This window comes from Pelodiscus sinensis, chromosome 15 (genome assembly GCF_052426305.1).
Source record: "Pelodiscus sinensis isolate ZL-2025 chromosome 15, ASM5242630v1, whole genome shotgun sequence".
Classification (NCBI taxonomy): domain Eukaryota; kingdom Metazoa; phylum Chordata; order Testudines; family Trionychidae; genus Pelodiscus; species Pelodiscus sinensis.
Window position 1 is genome coordinate 10,649,079 of NC_143066.1, and position 21,870 is coordinate 10,670,948.

The window sequence follows — 21,870 nt, forward strand, 5'->3', positions numbered from 1 at the left end:
TCTTGATTTTTTTTAAATTGAAACTTTTGAGTTTTAGTGTAAAATACTTTTTATCCTGCTTGTACTGTATTTGTAATACTAACAGTACAATTATTTTATACTTTCAAAGCACTCTACACTCATGGAGAAATCTCACAACTCAGTGCAGTGTAGAATATAAATGTTTTCATTTTAAAGATGATATATGTACAATGTATAAATGACTTGCTTAAGGACACACACTAAATTAGTAGCAGGGATGGGAGTCACATTCAAAATTTTGACTCCTAGCCTTATGCTTAAATCACTAGAATATATTGCCATTTAGTTAGGAAAACATCTTTTCCGCCCTCTCCTGTAATGTATAACCGAGAGCCAATGTAAAATATTGGATAGTGAGACCTCAAAGGTTCTGAGTTCAGGTTCTGTTCAAATAATTTCGCACATGTTTAGATGCTCATTTCAAGTAGCTGAAATTGCTTGGTTGGAAATCTTTTTGGGTGTGAAATTCAACAGTATGACCTCAGTATTGGCCCAGGCCTTTGCTGAAGCCACCAGATGCAAGGATCAGTGAAAAGAAAAGAAAACAAAGTTGGTGCATGTGCATGAGGGTTTTTGGAGGGAGCATAGCTGAATAATTTTCCCTCTCCTACTTTTGCCCAGTCAGGGGGGAGTGAGGATGATCTTGATCAGGTAGCAGGGTATGTGACAGTGTCAGATGGGGCACAGCTGAAGATGGGCAAGTCAAGTGCTGGCCTCTCCTTTCCTGAGGTCCCTTCATCTTCTCATTGGCTTGGCCCCGGGGGACGGCGGAGAGAATAGGGTTACACAGTTGGCTTGCCCTTTCTCTCTCCACTGCCTATTTATACTCTCCTGGGGTTTTCAAATGACTCTTGCACCTGTTAGCTGTCCTCAGTACCTACTCTTAATTGTAGCATAGGAGCTGTGTTTTTTAGGATGCTGCGAGCCATACCTATCACTGTTTTTACCATCAGGAAGTAATATTTTCCCTTGTGCCTCATTGGTAGAATTTCTGATATTTTGTCCAGTTCTAGAAAAAAAAATGAATAGTCAATTAGCCAGAAAATTTGTTTTTGATGCACCATAACTTTCACAAATTCAAGAAATAGGTTTATCAACCCCCCAAAAATAAAAAAAGCAGTTTTTCAAATAAATTGTTTAGATTTTTTATTTTGAGATGATGTTTTGTTTAGAAATTGAGCTCAGTTAGCCAAAACAATTCTTTGGGTTTGTTTATTTTCTTATTTATTTGTTTTTTGTTTAGTCCCTGAAATTGAGCTGAGGCTTTGGAATATGTGTAGCCATCCCCAGTTTCTTTCAGTGATGATACTGTATCTGTACTGATGTCTCCTGACACTATTCTCTGTAGCATCATGATTTAGGCCTCGCTTAAATACATTCACAAGCATGTTTTGTAAGAAGATATTTTTTTCATGTCATCATGTATTCAGTTTGGTCAGCCATTCAGCCAGAGACTGTTGTGGACAGTTACATCAAATATCTTTGATGTGTTGGCATCTGCTTGCAACAATATAATTATATCAAAGCTAAAGTTGGAGCTAATTGTCCATACATGATATAGATACTGCCATTTGGCCTTTTAAATTTAAAGTTTTATTTGTAATATGTACATGTAAAATGATTACCATCAAAATAAAGACATTTTAAGCTCTTACACCTATTTTTTACACATTACAGTGTAAAAAATTTTTAATGTTTTTCTCAAATTGATTTTGAACTGATGCATTTCTTTCCACATATTTTTTATTTTGAGATTCTAAGCTTGAATCTAATCATTATATCGCATTTGTGCTTTGCAGCTGTAAGGATGAACTTTTGCTTATTAGATTACACATTAAAACAGAGAGAGCTGCATTTTGTACAAATATTTTTAAACTGGGAGGACAGTGGAACATCTTGAGAGAGCAGCATTCTGTACAAATATTTTTAAACTGGGAGGACAGTGGATCATCTATTTTCACACTCTGATTTAGATTTGAGGTTGACTGCATTTTTTCAGGAAACTAGAAAAGCATGAGGAAGAATGAAGTATGTGATAAATATACTGGGCCTCTTTCAATACCATCAGTGTTTTGTAACTTTTGGAATAGGTGGAACTGTTTACAATAACTTTGCCTTCATAACGATGCTGGTTTTAGTAAAAACATATTAGCTACATTTAATGTTTTAACTAAAGTAGTTGTTCCTTTAACTGTGTATACACCAGGGGGTTCAGTTCATGTAATTTTACCTGGTGTTCATAATCACATAAAAGAAAAACCCACATACAAAAACCAGTTTGTAATAGGGAGTGGCAGAGGAGGGAATTAAATAAGATAGGATGTGCTCTCCAGGGGAAACAAATAGCCATTTAGAAATCTTGGAGAATATCCTTTCCATTTTCTAAATTATTTTCTCTGACTCTACCCTTTTTTCTCTCTCTTTTAATTTACAGGGTAATCAGGAAGCTACAGCACCTCCTGACACTATGGCGCAGCCTTATGCCTCAGCCCAGTTCGCTCCACCTCAGAATGGGATCCCGGCAGAATACACAGCCCCACACCCTCATCCAGCTCCAGACTACACAGGCCAGACCACAGTTCCAGAGCACACGTTAAACATGTACCCTCCTGCTCAGACACACACCGAACAGAGTGCAGCTGACACAAATGCACAAACTGTCTCCGGCACAGCCACAGTAAGTTCCAGTTTCACTTATTTTTGAAGGTGAATATCTCATGGTACAAAAATGTGCATTGACAAATCTCTTTTTTTTTTATGTTGCAGCAAATGGTTTTATATTGAATGTTCTTGATGATTATTCAACAATATAGCATCCAAAATAGGTTCAGTCTTTTTTCTTTGAACTTAGAGGATGCTATTCTTCCACTTGTGATCCCTCTCATCAAGCCAGAGGGCTGAGCATATCTGCTGGCATTTGTTTTCTTTTTGAATATTGAAACATGGAAAGTTATATACAAAACACATATTTAAATTATGTTAAAAGATTTAACCCATTTAGAGCTGAGCAAAATGTATTGGTAATTATTAATATGAAGGAAAACAGTAAATAGTTTAGTAAACAGTTTAACTATTATTCAGCATGATTCCTTCCTATTAACTTTTCACAAGAATATATTTGAGTGAAACTATTCTCAAGAATGTTTAGAGAAAGGAGAGCGTTGCAAATACTTGTGCAAATATATCTTTTTCATGCAAATACTAATGATTATTTGCAACATTATGAACATCTGCAACAGAAGTGTTTATGCAGCCATCTTGAAAGCTCTCTGTGGGTTTGGAAATCATCAAGCAACAGAACAGAAATAACACCATGTGACTTTGCTACCATAGTGAATGCAAACAACAACTTACAAATTGTGACTATTCCAAATAATAATATTCAAATAAATGATGGACTTAAATGCTAACATAAAACATTAATAGAACAATTTTTAATTGTGAATAGTTTCATAAAAAGGTTGTGGAAACCTGGATGATTAAAAAGGAATCCCTTATTCAAATTTTTCTGCTTTTCTTGAAATTAACTTAAAAAACCCCAATGTGTAAGTTCTAAAAACTAGTAGATCTAAGTATAGGAATGAACAATATCTGATGTTGGGCTCACACTGTCCAAAAATCAGGCATTTAAAAGTGTCCCTAGTTGAACAACTAAAAATCAAAACTGTCTAAATCACAATTCATTTTTTTAAAATATTGGCTGAAATTCAAACATTATAGCATCGACTTACTAAGGTCCAGGTTTGAGGGCTCTCCCTGGCATCTGACAAAGAAAGCTTGAATTTTTTGCCCCATTTTTGTGTGTGTGAAGAGTGCAGTTCCTTTAACTAACTCAAAACATTTTATCCTTCCATAATAGCTGAAGCTGCTACACTTCCCTGGAGTGGAAGATGGAAAAAAATGTCTTATTGAGAAATTGAAACCAATGCTTCTCTGCATCATCCAACAGAGATTCTCTAAAAGTGTGCCACTGATATTCTTCCTGTGTGCCTTCATGCATTACATAGTGACCAATCAATGGGTTGTTCTGAGAGTATTTAAGCAGAATGCCACGTTACTTCTATCATAATATAAAATTTAAGTGAGAATGAAAAATAATACAATTTGGAATGAGAATGCACAGGGTGTATTACACGCTACAAACTATATCCAGGAACAGAGGACTTACTGTAACACAGCAGACTGGTGGTCTACCTAGTTCACTGCTGTGTTCTTTCTGACATTCACCAATATCACATGCTTCCCAGAAAGATATAAGAAACATTGTCATTGACAATTGTGAAAACCTGTTCATATGAGAACTTTCTTTTCAACCCTCTCAGTAGGAAGCCATGTTGTATTAATATTTTTGTAATATATTTCAAATTATTAGGAGCTATGTCTTTTCCAAACAAAAAAGGTTGTTCTGTTTATTAAAACTGTGGATGTTCTCATTAATGTCTAGTTCCTTTATGAATCATACTAAACCTCAGGACTCAAAGGTGTTGTGGTACTTACTTCTGGTTTTAGAGTTCATATAAAGTTTCCTGTTACACTTTAAGTTGAATGGCTTTTAATTTCCTTAAACGTTTTCTTACCCTAAAATCAGGGGAAAAGTTTAATTTATTTATATACCTCTGTAATGTGACCTTTTATTCACTTCTTCACTAAGCTGTTTATATAATAATATATGGTCTCTGTTATTTTGATCCCCTTCATTAAATAGCATAGGATTTTGTTTGTAGTTTTGATCACTACTACATGTAGGGCTGATCACAGTGACACCCAGCTCTGTTCCTTCACATTTATTTCCTTGGAACTCTTGGTTTCATACCATTCAGTGCTAGGGGGGAATCCTGGCTATAATGAAGTCTCTGGCAAAAGGCCTATTGACTTCATCGGGGCCAGGAGTTTGCCCCTGGAGAACTGTTTCTTTTTAAGCGTGTTTGACTGCCTCATGTAGTGTCACTTCAGTCTGACAATCTCATTTTTAGTATGAAAGGGTACGTCTACATTGCATTCCTCTTTCAAGAGAGGAATGCAAATGCAGATGAACGAAATTGCAAATGAAGCGCGGATTTGAATTTTCTGTGCCTCATTTGCATAATCACGTCGGGGCGCTATTTCAAAATACCCTATTTCGAAAAAAGAAACGCAGTCTAGACACGGTTATTTCAAAAGAAAACCCTTCTTTCGAAATAACCCTTACTTATAAAATGTTTAAGAGAACAAAACTAGAGTAGGTATTTTCTTAACATCTTCTGTGATAGTGTGATGAAAAGAAATCATTTAGTTTGAGATTTTCTTCCTCAATTACCCTTGAATCCTTGGTGCTCCAGCAGATGCAGTTATTCCTTTGCAAGTTTCCTCCTTGTGAAACCATAATAGAATTTTTTAAAATGCCTTTTTGCGTCTTTGGCTATTTGTTTCTCTGTTCTTCTTAACCCTTCTGATTCCCTACTTCACTTTATTGAGGGTCAGTATTTTAACTTCTTTGCTTTTGACTTAGTCTTTTTGAAGAGCTAACTCATCTTTTCTGAAATACATTACCTTTCAGATAGGTAACAGTCAACGTTGCTGGTGCGATATCTCTCTGGAAAAAGGTGAACTGAAGTACATTGTAGTTACTGTTTCTTTTTCACTATGTCACATCTGGCCATTTAATACTTAATACACATGCTATTTAATATGAATTGTTTTGTTGTACTTACATAGGATCTTAGGAATTAGATATGGAAAGATTTATTTGGAATTCTACCTCCCCCCATCCAACTTGGTTTGTTACCAACAATATCATTTTAGTGTAATCCAGATTTCATTTAGAAACCTGTAAAAACAATAACATCCAAAAATTTGGAGAGTCAAAGCTGTGATCTATTGACACAATGTGACTTTTTATACTTGATATATTAGAAATAGAGATTTGCAAGAAGTGAATTCTCCAAGGCTCTCCACTCGCCAAGATAGCCTCAGTATTGAACTGCTAAAAATCTTTCCTTACATTTCCAGTCAGGTCTTTTCTCCAAGCTTATGTGTCTGAGCTTCTAAAAACTATTACGGTCTACCTTATAAATTGTTAGCATTTTATGGCTTTCCATCATACTTATTAAAACAGTATAAATCTCATGCAAAAAGATGCCTGGAGGTGGAATGTTGCACCCAAAAAGAACCCCCGTGATTTCAGTAGGGTTTCTGATGGCTTTAAGATCCACCTATATACATCGTTTTTAGATTGATGTCTAATAGGTCACGGTTGTTTTCTGTAATCAGAAAATGTAATGTTACCAATTAATACTACTTTGCCAAAATTTTATCTGAAAGTGATCTTCACATAGGAAGGAAAAGGTAACTTGACTACAAGCCAAATCTTGGAGCCGTGAATTTCTGGACTTTCTAGCTTTCAGGAGTAATCTGGGAACCACTGGAGTTTTTGTCAGCTTTCACGTATGTGTAGGTATCTCGCCAATGTTCAGTTGCGTAATGTGCAATGTGTAAAATGAGACATTTAAAAATTACTAGATTGTCTAGTCACAAAGATATTTACACCATTCATATTTGATGTAAGACAGGGCAATTTCTTTTGAGTCATTTTATCAGGAAATTGGGTGACATCCTTGGCTCCATTGAAGTCAGTGGCAACATTCCCATTGACTTCAGTGGAGCCAGGATGTCACCCATCAGTTTTACTCCAGATTGGAAATTTTCATACGTGATACTAAGCACTAGTGCAGCAGTAAGTTTGAAGGATTGGTCCATTACTGAGTAAAGTCTAGGGGCTGTGTTTGCTGTTGCCCTGTTCCCTGCACAGTCATTTACACTGGTTGCAAAGTGAGTATAAATTGCTATCAAGCCAGAATGGTAGCGGTTTAAATTTGCTTTGAATTGGTGTAAGTGACTACATCAGTGAAGCCTGCCTTAGGAGAAATGGAACATTTCCTGTATCTTTTAGATTCAGACAGATGCTACACTCAAGGTGAATGAGTTTTTTTTTCTTTTATAAAAATACAGTTTTCTTTTGCCATAAGTTTTACATTAATGGATCCTTTCCTCCTCTCCTTTTTCTCTTGTATTTTATAGTGTTTAAATATTATACCCCACCTCCTCATATTTTTGACTTCTTGGATTTTCATTCACTGAACCCAGATAGTGATGCACTGTTGATTTTCCTTCACTGGCTGATTCCTAAACTAGTCTTGACAGCTTTTGAAAGCGTTATTTCAAAATAACGTAGTCTGCATCTACACAGCAGGCATATATTTCGAAATAATGTCAAAATACAATCAAGCTGGAGGATTTCTTACTCTAACTCCTGTAACCCTCATTGTATGAGGAGTAAGGGAAGTTGGAGGAAGAGTGCTCTGTTTTGAAATAAGTGCTGTGTAGTTGCTCCCAATTTTGAAATAAGCTATTTCAAAATAAGCTACGCAATTGACGTAGCTCCATTTGCATATCTTATTTCGAGTTAAGCCCTGCTGTGTAGACTCACCCAAACTGTCCTTGTTGATGAGTTGATCAGAGCTACCTTGATAGACAGGGATGCTGTTTTCCTTACACATGGTTATAATTTTATATATTTTTTTCAGGTTGCCAGTAAGATTTAACACAATGGGAATCCCTCTTGGATTCTCAGCTCAGATTCCCTGATAGCAAAGAAATAATAATTTCCTGAGAAAAATTCAGCACATTTTTCAGAGGTAAGCAGGGCCATTCAGATTGTCATAGTCTTCTTGCTTGTAATTCAGAAGTTCAGCTCATTTCAGGGAGCCTAATCTTTACTGGGCATAGTCCTATTAGCTTTAGTGGGGACTGTTCATGGGAGTAAAGGTCACAGGATTGGGACAAAAAGTGTACTTCCCCATATGATTGGGTATATAGACCCCATGCCGTGGGAGCAGGAAAGGGGTTAATAGATAGGTAAATGACCCATCTATCTCGGATCATCTGGCCAATTAACAGCTGCCTGGATTAAAGGTTGCAGTTTAGGCAGAGGAATACAGCTACCAGAGTGGATCTCTATACCTCAGCTTGGAGCAAGCCAGATCAACTAGGGTTTATGTAAGCATGCTAAAAAGAGTTGCATGGATGTTGGGGATGCTGGTGGAGGCCCAGATCAGCCACTCAATCCATTTTTTTTTGTTTTGTTTAAATGGTCAAACAAATTTTATCCTTGGAGAGACACATCACACTCGGTGGGTCATATTTGCTGGGCCAAACACTGCTCTCGGGTCCGTTTGCATGGCTTGGATTGTCTTCAGTGGGAATTATGCTCTCACATCTGAGGGTATATAATTCTGCATGTGTGATGCCTGCATGGGCAGCAGTAAAATCATTTGCTGCTCACATTTGTTATGTTTATTGGAGTTCTGCAGCATTTCCCATTCCAGCTATGTGAAGTGTCTCAGTAGAAATATATACCACAGCGAGGGAAGCGTGAAGATGTTTTTGTTCTGTGAGAGAAAGAGAGAGAGAGAGAGAGAGAGAGAGAAAGAGAGCGCTCATTGCTGTAAATTAATTTGATTCTGCATTAGTGAAACCAAGATGTCATTCTACAACCATTTTACCTTGGCCTGTGATCTCATCAGATTTCACAAGCTAAGCAGTGTCTGATTGGATCTGTAGTTGGATAGGGGACCTCCAGGGAAAAGGCAGGTGCTGCAGGAAGTAGTGTTGGTGATTCAGAGCATGGCACTCTTCCCTCTGCATCAGTCCAGAATCAATACTCAGCATGGTATTAGGGGATAGCATGCTGCTAGAATTTCAAGATGAGATGTAATGCAGAGGTCCAGACCACCCGTGATTACTAAAGATGACATGGCACTTTTCACAAGAGAGAGAATATTAACTTCAGTCCTATGGCTAGATTTCAACTTAGGTAATTGCATTTTTGCTACTTAATTCCTGCTGTCTCAGTTGGATATGTTATTTTCCCCTTTTGACCTAAACTGATGTTCTGTATAGTACTGTGTGCTGTTACACTTACCCTATTTCACCCCAGAGGTGGCTGTATTTCATTGGTGGGTGAAGCAATCATAGAGTTTGTACCTTCAGTTTGTAAGGTTTTTGCTTTGCTTTCAGATCTGCCTGGATCAGTTGTTTCCAAACCTCAGAGGTTCCATTCCCCCCTGTTTGTTTTAAATAGTTCATACTTGTTGATCTACCAGGCACATTACAAAACTCGTATATCTGAGCAGGAATTAGGGAAAGCCAATGAACTTTTGGGGGTGAATGAGGGATTGAGAGAGACTGATTCAATTCACAGTATGTATTGCTCATTTGTGGCAGTGGCGATGTCAGACAGCTATGGTTTAGTGGTGGGATTCATATTGTGTTTTTAAAATTGTAGGTAAGATAAATCTTCTGTGGTATTACTTGAGCTAAATAGAGATAAAGGAGTGAATTAAATAGGTAGATCGCTAGCACCCTGCCCGGTTTTATTTTCTGTGGGTTTTTGTTTTATTTCTTCTGTGTGTGGGGGGGGGGGGGGGGGGAAGAAGAGAGAGGGGTTCATTTCTTTTTTGTCTGTTCATCTCCTGAGAGAATCCATCCCATCCCCCATCCCGGGAGACTCCGTGGCCTAGTCACCAGAAAGCAATCTGCTGCTCAAATTGGGATGTCCCTTGCTACTTCTGTGAGACAAGCCATGTGTGTTCTCACAGTAGGCATGAATGTTGTGGAAGCAGACACATGGAGAGGAAATTGGGACTGTAATCTAGTCCTTCAGCCTTCAGCTTTGCCTATTTGTGAGTTAATGGCAAACCCATGGTAAAAGGCCACTAGAAAAAGGAAAGGATAGGTGGCTTTTTAGAAGTCAAACAGGATATGTCTACACTACCATCCTCGTTCGAACTAGGGTGGTAATATAGGCAACCGGAGTTGCAAATGAAGCCCGGGATTTCAGTCGTGAAACGAGGAGTAACGGTAGTTCGGACTAGGAAGCCTAATCCGAACTACCTAGTCCGTGCCGTGTGTAGCCGCGCAGCACGGAGTCCGCACTAGCAGACATTTAAAAATGGCGGTGCCCGGCTTTATGCAAATGAAGCCCGGGAAATTCAAATCTCGGGCTTCATTTGCAATTCCGGTTGCCTACATTACCACCCTAGTTTGAACTAGGATGGTAGTATAGACATACCCACAGTGTTTTACTTTGAGCTACAGGAGTATATTTGTAGTTGGAGTTGGGCCAAATTTTCACTGGATGGATATATCTTTATTCTGCTTCCAATGCTAGCCCATTATCTTACTGGCAGCACATCTTGAACATAGCTGCTGAGTTTATGCCCCCTCTTCTGGACTAAGGATAGGCAGAATTAAAAGTAAGACAATAGTGACTCACATTTGTTTTCTCGTAACTCTGTTTGGAAGACATATGGAGCAGCAAAATTAGAGCAGAACGTAAGTGTTGTGTCTCCTGCTTCTCTGAAAAGGACTGTTCAGAGGACTGTGCTTCCCTATGGGGAAAAACAATTCTACATCACACATGAACACTTCGGTTTCTAGAATGAAGCTGAATCTTAGAGATTTGATTTTCCTGGTGATGGAAAAATTGATTGAATTGTTTTATATCTACTATCAACGTATTCTACATTTAAGCAAAGTGTCATTTTGGCATTTCTATCTAAATTCCACATGTAGTTGTCCATGTCCACACTTCTTAGCCACCAGCATACTGGATACATAACACTTTGACAGCTGTTATAACAATGTTTATTTCATTTAAATCATATTTTACTGTCAGTGTCTGTTGTACCATAGGACAGATTGGTTGAATCCTGTTATGTATTCTATCTAGGCCCAGCTGCAACTTAGACAAAATATTCTGAAGCCTGTCTGTTTCAACCTTCCAAGTGTTTTTTAACCACGAAAGAACACAAGTCAATCAAATCCTCACCTATCAAACAGTGGAATGATCAAAAATGCCATCACAAACGAATAGCATAATATCATGATAGTAGGGAAAGCCATTGAAGTAGTTTGGGATGATACTATATTTTTTATTTCGAAGGGGCTTCCTTGCTGAGAACACTGTATGTAAACTTTGTATGAAGTTGCCATGTATATTTCCTTGCTTATGCTAAAGAATAACTCTAATACCTCACTCCCAGTATGATTGGAAGTATCAGCACATGTTGCCATACTTGTGAGGATGCAATTTTACAACAGCAGACTGAAAAAATAAAACCAAACCTCCCTGGCTTGACTTTCTGAAGCTCAGTGTGAAGTTTTTATGAAAGCAAGATTCTCAGTGGCGTCACTGGAGAGTTTACCTGTGTGAGGAAGATCGGCTCAGACTCTTAGTTAGCCCAAATATATAATGCTTTTAATAGCTCACTAGTAATTATAAAAGCCTACAGAACACCAGACAGCCTTAGACCTTTTCCTGTATTCTCTAGTCAGAGTTTCCCACTGTGACAGATATGATGTTTTTCTGCAATATCCTAGACAAACCTTATTGAATTAAGATAAGTCTTATCAAATTAAAGTTCAGTATCTTAGGAGTTCATTGTATTAAAATGCTAATATTTATATATTAGTAGGATTTTTAAAAGGGGGTGTCAGAACTAATGTCAGTCCTGCGTAGTGTCAGGAGCTTCAGAGATCTCTCAAAACAAAGGGCTAGAAAAGATTAAACTTTTAGCTATGTGGGTTTCCAAGGAAATACCAGGGAGGAGGAGAATTCAAATTACCCAAAATGAAGCTGCACCCCAAGGAGAAACCACACTGTCGATCACCTGTTGCACAAGGACAGGATCAGAGGCCCAAACTGTAAAAAAGAGTAACTCTCAGGTTCATAGATGAGATTGATTGGAGCTAACAGCAGCTTCAGTTTTCCAGAGCCATTATTAGAATAAGAGGACGATCTTTGGTAAGAAAATTAGTATGCATGTAGGTACTTTTACATTGTGTTATTTGTAATACATCTTCACTGTGATGCATTCATCTTAATAAATGGGCTGTGTGGCAGTTATACTCTCTTGGCTACGTCTACACTGGCCCCTTTTCCGGAAGGGGCATTTAAATTTCATGAGTCGTAGTAGGGAAATGCGCGGGGGATTTAAATATCCCCCGCGGCATTTAAATAAAAATGTCCGCCGCTTTTTTCCGGCTTTTAAAAAATCCGGAAAAGAGCGTCTACACTGGCCCCGATCCTCCGGAAAAAGGGCCCTTACTTTGAAGTAGGAATAAGATCCTCCAGAAAAGGGCACTTTTTCCGGAGGATCGGGGCCAGTGTAGACGCTCTTTTCCGGCTTTTTTAAAAGCCGGAAAAAAGCGGCGGACATTTTTATTTAAATGCCGCGGGGGATATTTAAATCCCCCGCGCATTTCCCTACTACGACTCATGAAATTTACATGCCCCTTCCGGAAAAGGGGCCAGTGTAGACGTAGCCTCTGTGTGGCAATTAAACTTTTGCGCAAAAGGACTTTTGCCTGAACGGGAGCAGCACAGTATTTCCGCAAGGAAGCACTGATTTCTTACAGTAGGAAGTCAGTGCTTTTGTGGAAATTCAAGTGGCCAGTGTAGACAGCTGCAAGTTTTTCCGGAAAAGCGGCTGATTTTCTGGAAAAACTGGCCAGTCTAGACACAGCCTTAGGGTATGTCTAGACTGCATCCCTCTGTCAGCAGAGGGATGCAGATAGGCAGGTCGACACTGCAAATGAGGCAGGGATTTAAATATCCCGTGCCTAATTTGCATAAAAATGGCCACCTCATTTTGACGATTCAGCACTTTGTCTGCAAAAAGAGGCAGTCTAGAGGTAGATCTGTCGAGAAAGAAAGCCTTTTTTGACAGATCCCTTATGCCTCCTGCAAGGAGGTTTACAGGATCTGTCGAAAAAGGCTTTCTTTCTCAACAGATCTCCCTCTAGACTGCCTCTTTTTTGCAGACAAAGTGCTGAATCATCAAAATGAGGTGGCCATTTTTATGCATTAGGCATGGGATATTTAAATCCCTGCCTCATTTGCAATGTTGACCTGCCTATCTGCATCCCTCTGCTGACAGAGGGATGCAGTCTAGACATGCCCTCTGTGCCTAAGCTCTTCTATCACATTGATTACAGGGAAAAAAATGTCTGGTTTTATCTCTGCCTGCTCTTTTTCAGTAAATTTCTAGCTCTTAGACTTGCTTGGAAGATCCGTGATTCTGTCGATGCGTGAAGTCCAGCCACCAATGCAGATCACAACTTTTCCATGTCATCCTGTTTTTCACGGTTCTCATCCATGTCCTTCTAGAAATTATCCATAAAGGATCCACCAAAAATGCTGGAGACATTCTTCTTGTTCTTTTCACGTCTCATGGATACCATTAGAGTATATGCACCATCCATCTCTTGTCTCTGTCTGGCTACTTGGCTGCCCATTTCCTTTTCTGATCATACATAACTTGGATGATATCGTTGACACTGCTTCTTGCACGCAGGTTACCAATGGTAGTGTAGTTACACCCTCCAAATGTCTTTCCATTGCTCTTTAGGTGGTTTGCAGATTTGATTCTTCTGTAAGTGTTATATTCCGGTTTTCACAGCCATACAGCATTACTGGGAGGATACTAGTGTTAAAGAGATGGGCTTCTCTGGTGGTGGAAAGTTTGGAATCAGCAAAAACACTGCACAGATTCCCAAAGGCAATCCAACCCGACCTTCTCCTCCTCAACTCTGGGCCCAACTCATTGTTCATCTGTAACGCTTTTCCAAGATATACATATTGATGTACCAGCTTGATGGACGGTCCATCTAGCTGCATGACGTACTCTGAACTCATCCTTACGATATGGAAAAAAGATTGCCAATGTGATCAAAACTAGAAAACAAATAAAAAGACTTCATGTTGACAATTCATAAAATACAATGATTTTTAAAGTCAATCTTCTGATTTTTGAATGTCTGGTGTTGACAAGACCACATTAGTGATGTTAGTGGCCAAAATAAATGAGGCTTTATCACTTATACTGTGTGTTGATGGACAGAGAAATTGCCTCTTTCAATTGTGTTATCACAATCAAGTTGGCTTAACATGATTGGAAAGCCCTTTTAATGATCATTATGATACAGGTAAAACTTTTAGATTGGCATGCTGGTTGGTGCTACCAGTTCAGAATGATCTAAATAAATTAACTTTCATCTTAAAAAAAGTTTAAGGACTTTCCCATTATATTAAGCAAACTCTTTTATCTATCAGATAGGAGCATACTTACTTAACAGCATCTTATCCTGAAAAAGTTACTTCATCCCTCTTGTCAACCCAGAATCAGTTCTGATCTCCCAAATAAAATGAGCCAATTAAACAATTTTAAGGGTGTTCCCTGGCTCAGTAGTGAAAGAGTTAGCAATACTTGATTTCAGATGTTCCTTACTCCTTATGTTTTCCTTTGCTCATTCACAATTCTTTTCACATTTCATTGACTTTTTCTTCTTGCTGCGGTCTAAGTAACTGTGGCATCCAAATTCTTTCCCATGCGTAGGGTTCTGATGTCTCAGGAAAAAACCTTCAAGTACTATATACTGCTGAATAAACAAAGCACAGGTTTCAAAGAGAACTTTGTTAAAGTGAAATAGCTAATTACCGTACTCTTAAAATTTTATTGACCATCTGCATCTCTTCTTCACAGTATAACATTAATTAAAATTGATCCTTATCTTTTTTTGGTGGGGGGGGGGTGAAAATTAGTTGCCATTTTCACTATATAGGAGTAGCCCACACAACTCCACTAATGATGCTTTCCATGCAAGTGGTAGTTATTTAATCAAAAGTGGACAATTTTTCATGGCAACAACACTTATAATTGCAATGTAATCTGAGAAGCAATAGTACTTTGTGTACTGGCTGGATTCAGAGGATAATATTTGTGGCCTTTTAGGCCAGGTAAGCCCTGGAACATCCTAGATCATTGCCAACTGTGAGAGGCCAACTGTTCAACAGAGTGGTCAGGAAGCCAAGGGAGCCTGTAGCCAAAAGCTGAGGAAATACCGACTACCTGGAGACAACCTTTTTGCAGCTGTTTATGCTTCATTTTTGTAAACTTGAAATCGGTTGCTTAGGGTTGCACAGCAGACTTTGGTTACTCCACTACATGGCTGCAGATGGGTGGGGAAAGGTTAGTATCACGACTCATCTTATGATATCTTGCAAATTTTCCCCCACATACTATTTTAAAAAAATGTCTTTTCACTTGATTACACTTCCCATATCCCTCCCCTCCAATTTCTGTCTGTCCCCTGCTTTTTCATGCCCCCTCCCAACAAACTGCTAAGGTTCTCAGATTTGAGTGTTACCATGTTATCTCTCTCAGCCTTAGCAACTGAGATTTTGCTACTACTAAACTGGGTGACAGCTTTCTGAAGCACTAGCTTGGGTCTACCTTGCCAGCAAACTCTGCCAGTTCAACCCTCATCTTCCAGGTAAAAAACCCCAGCAAACCTCCAGTTCCCAAGTTCCCCTGAGATGTCTCACTGGAATGGCCAGCCCACTCCCCTCCCATTGAATACTTTCAAAAGATATTAGAATTGTTGCTCCTTTAAAGAGACAATACACAGCAGCTCATTAATTAACACTCTTATTTCAGTCACAGCACTGAATTAGTCGATAGGAAAAGTAAAACAGCTATTTATCAAAAGGCCATAAGAGTAAGTGATACCAGCTATACGGTATAAAGATAGAAAGGGATACAGCAAACAAAATAAAAAATCCTTCTAAGACTAAAACGTAACTTGTGCAAGTTAGATTTCTCACCTTTACTCAGTTTCTAGAGACTGCAACCCTCTTGGTTGAAGAATCCAATGTTCTGTGATTCCAAGAGCTTGACTGGAATCAAACTGGCTTTCTGTTTCTGTTTCTAGCTCCCAAAGTTCACAAGCCCTGTTACAAGAGACAGGAAGCAGACACACACCACACCTGGGGTACGTCTAAACTACATGGCTCCGTTGACAGAGCCTTGTAGATTTGTTGTTTTGGCAAAGACAAATGAAGCTGCGATTTAAATGATTGCGGCTTCATTTAAATTTATATGGCTGCCGCGCTGAGCCAACAAACAGCTGATCAGCTGTTTGTTGGCTCAGCGCGCTAGTCTGGACGCTTCTCTGCCGACATCAAAGCCCTTTGCCAACAGCCCCGGTAAACCTCATCCCACGAGGAATAACGGGGCTGCCGACAAAGGGCTTTGATGTCGGCAGGGGAGCATCCAGACTAGCGCGCTGAGCGGACAAATAGCTAATCAGCTGTTTGTCGGCTCAGCGCGGCAGCCATGTACATTTAAATGAAGCTGCGATCATCTAAATCGCGGCTTCATTTGACTTTGCCTATGTGTCTAATCTACATGCCTCTGACGACAGAGGCATGTAGTCTAGACACAGCCCTGGTGATCTTCCTACCCTGAAGAATTTCTGTCCATCTTCTGGTTCATGCATACATGGGGTTTCTTCTGTTTTGATTCCATAATTCTCAATTTTTTATTGGTCACAGATGTTAAAGAATAATATCAGTGGGTATTCAAAATTCCTCATGTAATGTTAATGCATACATTTCACAATGATGTTCATCAGCAGTATGTTACAGGCTTTCATCAAAGACCTCACTCTATATACTTCTAAAATACAGTTAATTCACTTGCCAATCACTTGACATTCGATATCCCAGACTTAAGCTTCTCTCCACTGTTGGAAGGTAAATGCCATAAAATACATTGATTCAAAAGGTCTTTTGGTTGTGAGCTCCAACCCTGATGGTTCTGTTTTCTGTTTCTAGAGTATATGAATTTCTTTGCCTTTGTCCATACGTTGCCTAATTTAGATTGGAGACACATTCAGTTAGGTGGAAGCATGTTCCTTTGTCTGGAACAGGCATGGCTTAAGCACTGATTTGGAAATACATGTTAGTACATTTGCAGCACATATCTATAAAGTCCATTGAGGGTTTATTGTACATACATCACACAATGATTTTGAGGACCAGCATATTATCACTTTGTATATGACAGCAACATGACACCTTTTAGATATAGATTTTGACAAAAGCATGTTAGGAATGTTGAGTATGTCAAGCCTGACAATAACTGTCGACAGAATAGCGCCCCTCCTCTTTTCTCATTCTTTTGTTTAGCACTGTCGGGGGGTACACCCCTGGTGTGGGGTGTGCCCCCCCCCTTCTAAGGTCCCGTTGCCCCAGTCCTGGCCTCTCGATCGGGGCATATACGGTGCTAACAGTTCCAATATATAGTCCAGGCCCCTCTATCAGGGCATATATAGTACCTGAGGTCTAGCCCCGGGAAAAGCCTCTCCTGGCTGGGGTTGCTTGCCCAGGGTGCGGAAAGGAGTGGTAGGGGGACCCGGGTTCCAGCCCAGGGCCCTGTAGGCAGTGACTATTGCTCCTGATTGCTCAGTGGGGAATACAGCCGATACACACCGAGCTATGATAGCAATCCCTTGTCCTGGGCTGCTTCCTACCACCCCGGCACCTCTATAGTCTGTCTGCCTTGGCGTCGGTCCTTACCGGGGCTGGTGCTGGGGTTGTAGGTGGTCTAGTCCCTCAGGCGGGGTTGGCTGCTGGCTTCACTCCCGGAGTCTGATGCCGGCCCTCTCTCTGGCGTCCACTGCTGCAGGAACACCTGGGTTGCCGCCTGTGTCCTTCTACCCTCCAGTTGCCTCCCCTCCTGCAGGGCTCTATCGGGCTTTATACTCTGGCTCTGCTGGGAGCAGGCCCAGCAGGGCTGGAGGGGTGGGGCTCTTTCAGCCAGCTGGGCCTGGGCTACTCCCAGCCCTTCAGTGCCGGGCCTCTTTGCCCCATCACAAGCACTAATTATATGTTCAGCCGATGTATGGCACACTTCCTCTTTTTTTTTCTTGGATGACATGTCCTTTCTTGTGATAAGCTAGGGAGAGTCACTTAATTCAACCATTTTCCTTTACCTCCCCAGCAATACTGATAAGGCAAAAGTCAGTTGACTTGAAGTTACTTCCTGACTGGCCTCAGGAATAGATACACCCACAAATTTCCAACAGTATCTCATTTGCTGCATATTAACAATGATATGCCAAATCCTAGATGACACAACAGACAAAAGCAAGTGGAGAAGAAAATTGTCATTTCTCTGGCACGTCTTCTAGTGCCATCTAGATGCTTTAGTTTTTTTGGTACTGAATTCGATTGGGGAGTAAGAGAAGGTGCTCCAGTAAAGATGTTGCGTCGTATTTGGCGCTTTTTTTTTTTTTTTTTTTTTTGAGATCTGTGGTTTATCTGAATGCTCACTGGGAGGTGAAAGTGCTCAGCAGTTCTGATAATTTGGAGAAATTTCAGATGGTGAGAGAATTAAAGGGGTGTTCTGCATATGGCTGCTGAAACATAGTGCCTTTAACTAATAACATGTGCTTAATCGTACTCTGGGTATGAAACTTGCTATAAATTGAGGATTTACAGTGTATTTAAATAATGTTAATGTGGAAAGCCTGCTCTGCATGTCTAGATCTATGCGGCAAGCAGAGGAGGTCTGGGGTGGGCTTCTGCTTCCTTGCTCGAATTTGGACATTCTCTCATAACCAGGAATTCCATCCCAACTCCAAGACAATAGTATCTGGGCTTCAGTAATGAAACCATGCACAGCTGGTTCTGTAATTACAGATTAGTTACCTTTTTATAGCGTGTAGGAGCGAAGGGGACAAGTGCATTAACGTTTCTAATCCTCCAGTGGGTTTATAATGATCAAAGTTTAATATGGACATAACCGGAGCTGGAAGGAGAGTGTTCTTTTGTATTTTACGTTTTTGTATTCCCTTGTGCACAGGCAGAATGGTATTAGTCAATGTAATACAGTAATAATAGAGATAAAGGAACATACTTAAATTATTTTAAAAGCAGCACTTTTGAAATTGACTTTACCATCAGTGCCCTGAATCCACCCACATTTGCCCTCTTCTTTCTCATCAGCTTTAAAGTTTTCAACAGGGTTTCTTGTTCCCTGCCTAAAACAATTTAATATTTTACAGATGCAAGACCTGATTTATTAAAATACACATTTAAGTAGGCTACTTATGCCTAAATGTGTGCATTGTTCTTCTCCCAAGGGAAAAGAAAAAACCCTCTTCTATTTTTATTAAACTGGTTTAATTGGACCATATAGAATAGAGGTTCTCTTGGTTTGGTATCTGAGGAGTCATTAGTTCCACAAAGAGTCTCGGGTCTTAAAAGGGCATCTTGACCTTGGCAGTCATGGTATGAGGCATAGTTATATACAACAGCTGTTTTTGCTCACCTGATGGATATCGAATACTTAGTTGCACTATGATTACCATGTTCTTACATGGTAAGTACGTGCATTTCTTTAATAACTCTTATCAGAAATGTGTGTTAATGAGATATAACTAAATTATGGGAAATACAATTCCCATATATGTTTAAAAACTGTGCACAAATGATGCCTCCTTTCTGTTATTCTGTCATAGGTGTCAGAGGCCTTGTGTGTATTTTCCCTTTCTCTTGTTTTTTTTTTTTTTTTTTTTTAACAGCAGGGCTTCTCTTTTACTTCACCGTGTCCTTTTGTTTCATTTCTGTTTTTTGTTTTACCATGCTCCTTTATTTCCTTGTATTTATCTGCCTACCTCTTTAATTTCCCCCCTCTATCTTTTGATTTCATATATATATAATTCTCTTTCCTGTACCCATCCTTTCCCATGAACCTGCAATCAAGTTATTCCTTTTAGGTTTCTTCCTCTATCTCTTACCATCCTAGCTCATAAATTGTTGGGATTTTTTTTTCTGTATCTGAGGGCATGTGTACCCTATGTAAGTGGGGGAATGGTCCCGCTATTGTGGGGAACTTTCCTGGCTTCTATACCACCCTGGTGAAATGGACCAGCGAAAGGATCTGAGTCCCCGCTCCCACTTCCTTTACCCCACGGCTTCCCTGATCCTGAGGGCTCCCCCTCCACTCTCCTGAGTAGCAGAGTCCTCGAAACCCCAACAAGGCTGGGCCCAACCTGGGCTTAATCCCTGACCTTGCAGTCACTAGGGGCAGGAGTTAGGGTGTCCCCACTCCGAGGTGCTCTCTTTACACTACATGCTTTCTTGGCCCAGTGATCATTTCATAAGGTTCAAAGCAAATACAATTTATTAAACATCAACTGATTAAAGAGAAAAGAATAAGAAAAAAAGGAGAATGGTTAAATGAGAACACACAGTCCTGCTCTGTAGCACGGGGACATCAAAACAGCAGTCTGCAGAGTGTAAGGACAGTTCACAGTCTCTTCCTTATAGGCCCCTTAGAGGCCCTGGATGTGCTACAGGGGGGCTGCAGGCTGGACACGCTTGCTCTGGCAGTGACCACACAGCCTCAAGCTCTAAGTGGCCAGACCCCTCTCCCAGTCTGGCCTGCTGGGCCTCTTGGCTGGTGATATCTCCCTGCCCAGAGCCTCTCCCCTCACTTTGCTGGTCCCAGCTGCTCACCACACCCAGCTGTAAGCTGTGCTGCCTTGTCAGTCTCCAGCTCCTTGCGTTGCTTCTCTGTCCCTTTTGGCTTCTCTGAGCACTGTCAGTCTTTGCTGTTCAACACAGGGTTTGCACTCCTTGGGTCTGTGTTTGCCTGGCTCTGTTGCTGCAAAACTGCCCCTCAGCACAGCTTGCACTGCTTGGGCTGTCTGTGTCTGACTCTGTTGCTGCAGGACTTCTTCTGCACACAGCTTGCACTGCTCTTAGCAGTCTCTCAGCTCTCTCCTTGCTCAGAGAGACCCAGAACAATCCCAGCTCACAGGGAGGACGGGGCCTGGCCTCTCACTTTCCTCACTGGCCTGTCCAACCTGTCAATCAGGCTGAGCTGGAGTGTTGGCTGCTTTCCATTGTCTCTGGGGTCTGTCAGTCTCATGGACCCTTCCCCTTTTGATACTGCGAGCTGGAAAACCAAAAACTCTCACAGAGTTTTAGTAAGGGGCTAACAGTCCCCTTACACTTACATGGAAGATCAGTGCCGCCATTGTCGATCTTCTCGGGTTTGATTTAGCAGGTCTGGCATAGACTCACTAGATTGAATTCAATCCTACTCCTTGAGAGGAGTACCAGAAGCTGATGGGAGTGTTTGCTCCTATAGACCTCCCACTGCATGGAGGGGGGATTTAAGATACGTCGACTCAAGCTTCCATATGTGGGGGCGCTAACAACACACATTCATAACAACATCACCCATGGATTATACAGTCACTGAGGAAAATCTGGTACACTTCTCTGTTGAGGTACCTGTGCTCTGAGATGTAGAAAAATGCAATGGAGGAGTAGGCTAAAACTGTAAGGTAGACTCTGAGTTTCTACAGAACTGTGCTCCCCAGCATTTACAACATTTTGAGTGCTGGTTAAGGAAGGAGAACAACTGCAGCCATTTTCAGTCTCCCGCCATATGAATCCATAAGGGATGCCATGGTGCTAAGTTTGCTATAACAGATACAGAGTAGCTCTGCAGCAGGAAATGGGGATTCTTTCCCAGATCTCTGTGGAAGTTCTGTACTCTCTTATGCTTCTGGAGGCACCGTCTATCAGTGGATTGGTTCTGTAAAGTTGTGAATAGTTACTTGTAGAGTTAAGCTTTGCTAGTTAATTAGTAGTAATAGAGTCAGTAGTGAACCCCACTGAATGGGCTAGCCATTCTCTGGGAACCAAGATATGCCTTCAACCCAAGGGTTCAAGTGCTGTGTGGTATGCCACAAACCAGTGCTGGGTAGTGACCCAAATGCTGGTTGCCTTTGGTGTCTGAGAGAGACACATGTGCAAGAGCAGTGTAGGATTTCCAGAGGCTTCAGACCCAAAACAAAAAGGGAAGGACACCAGACAAGTTACACCTCATGGAGACAGCACTCTACCTCCTCTCCCCCTGAGCCGACTCATGCAGACTTGACACCAAGCAC

The 21,870-nt window shown here is 40.5% G+C and overlaps 1 protein-coding gene across 36 annotated transcripts in view; it reads left to right on the plus strand.

Annotated features, from left to right (window-relative positions):
- The window catches only part of RBFOX1 (RNA binding fox-1 homolog 1), a 1,623,526-nt gene that overhangs the window by 1,398,769 nt on the left and 202,887 nt on the right, over nucleotides 1-21,870 (plus strand). For all 36 annotated transcript variants that reach the window (XR_016350706.1, XR_016350707.1, XM_089782268.1 and 33 more), the window contains one exon: nucleotides 2,456-2,698. Coding sequence is in view for 34 of the 36 variants with exons in the window: in XM_089782268.1 (XP_089638394.1) it covers nucleotides 2,456-2,698 (243 nt within the window). In the remaining 2 variants the exon portion in view is untranslated. The remainder of the gene's footprint in view (nucleotides 1-2,455; nucleotides 2,699-21,870) is intronic.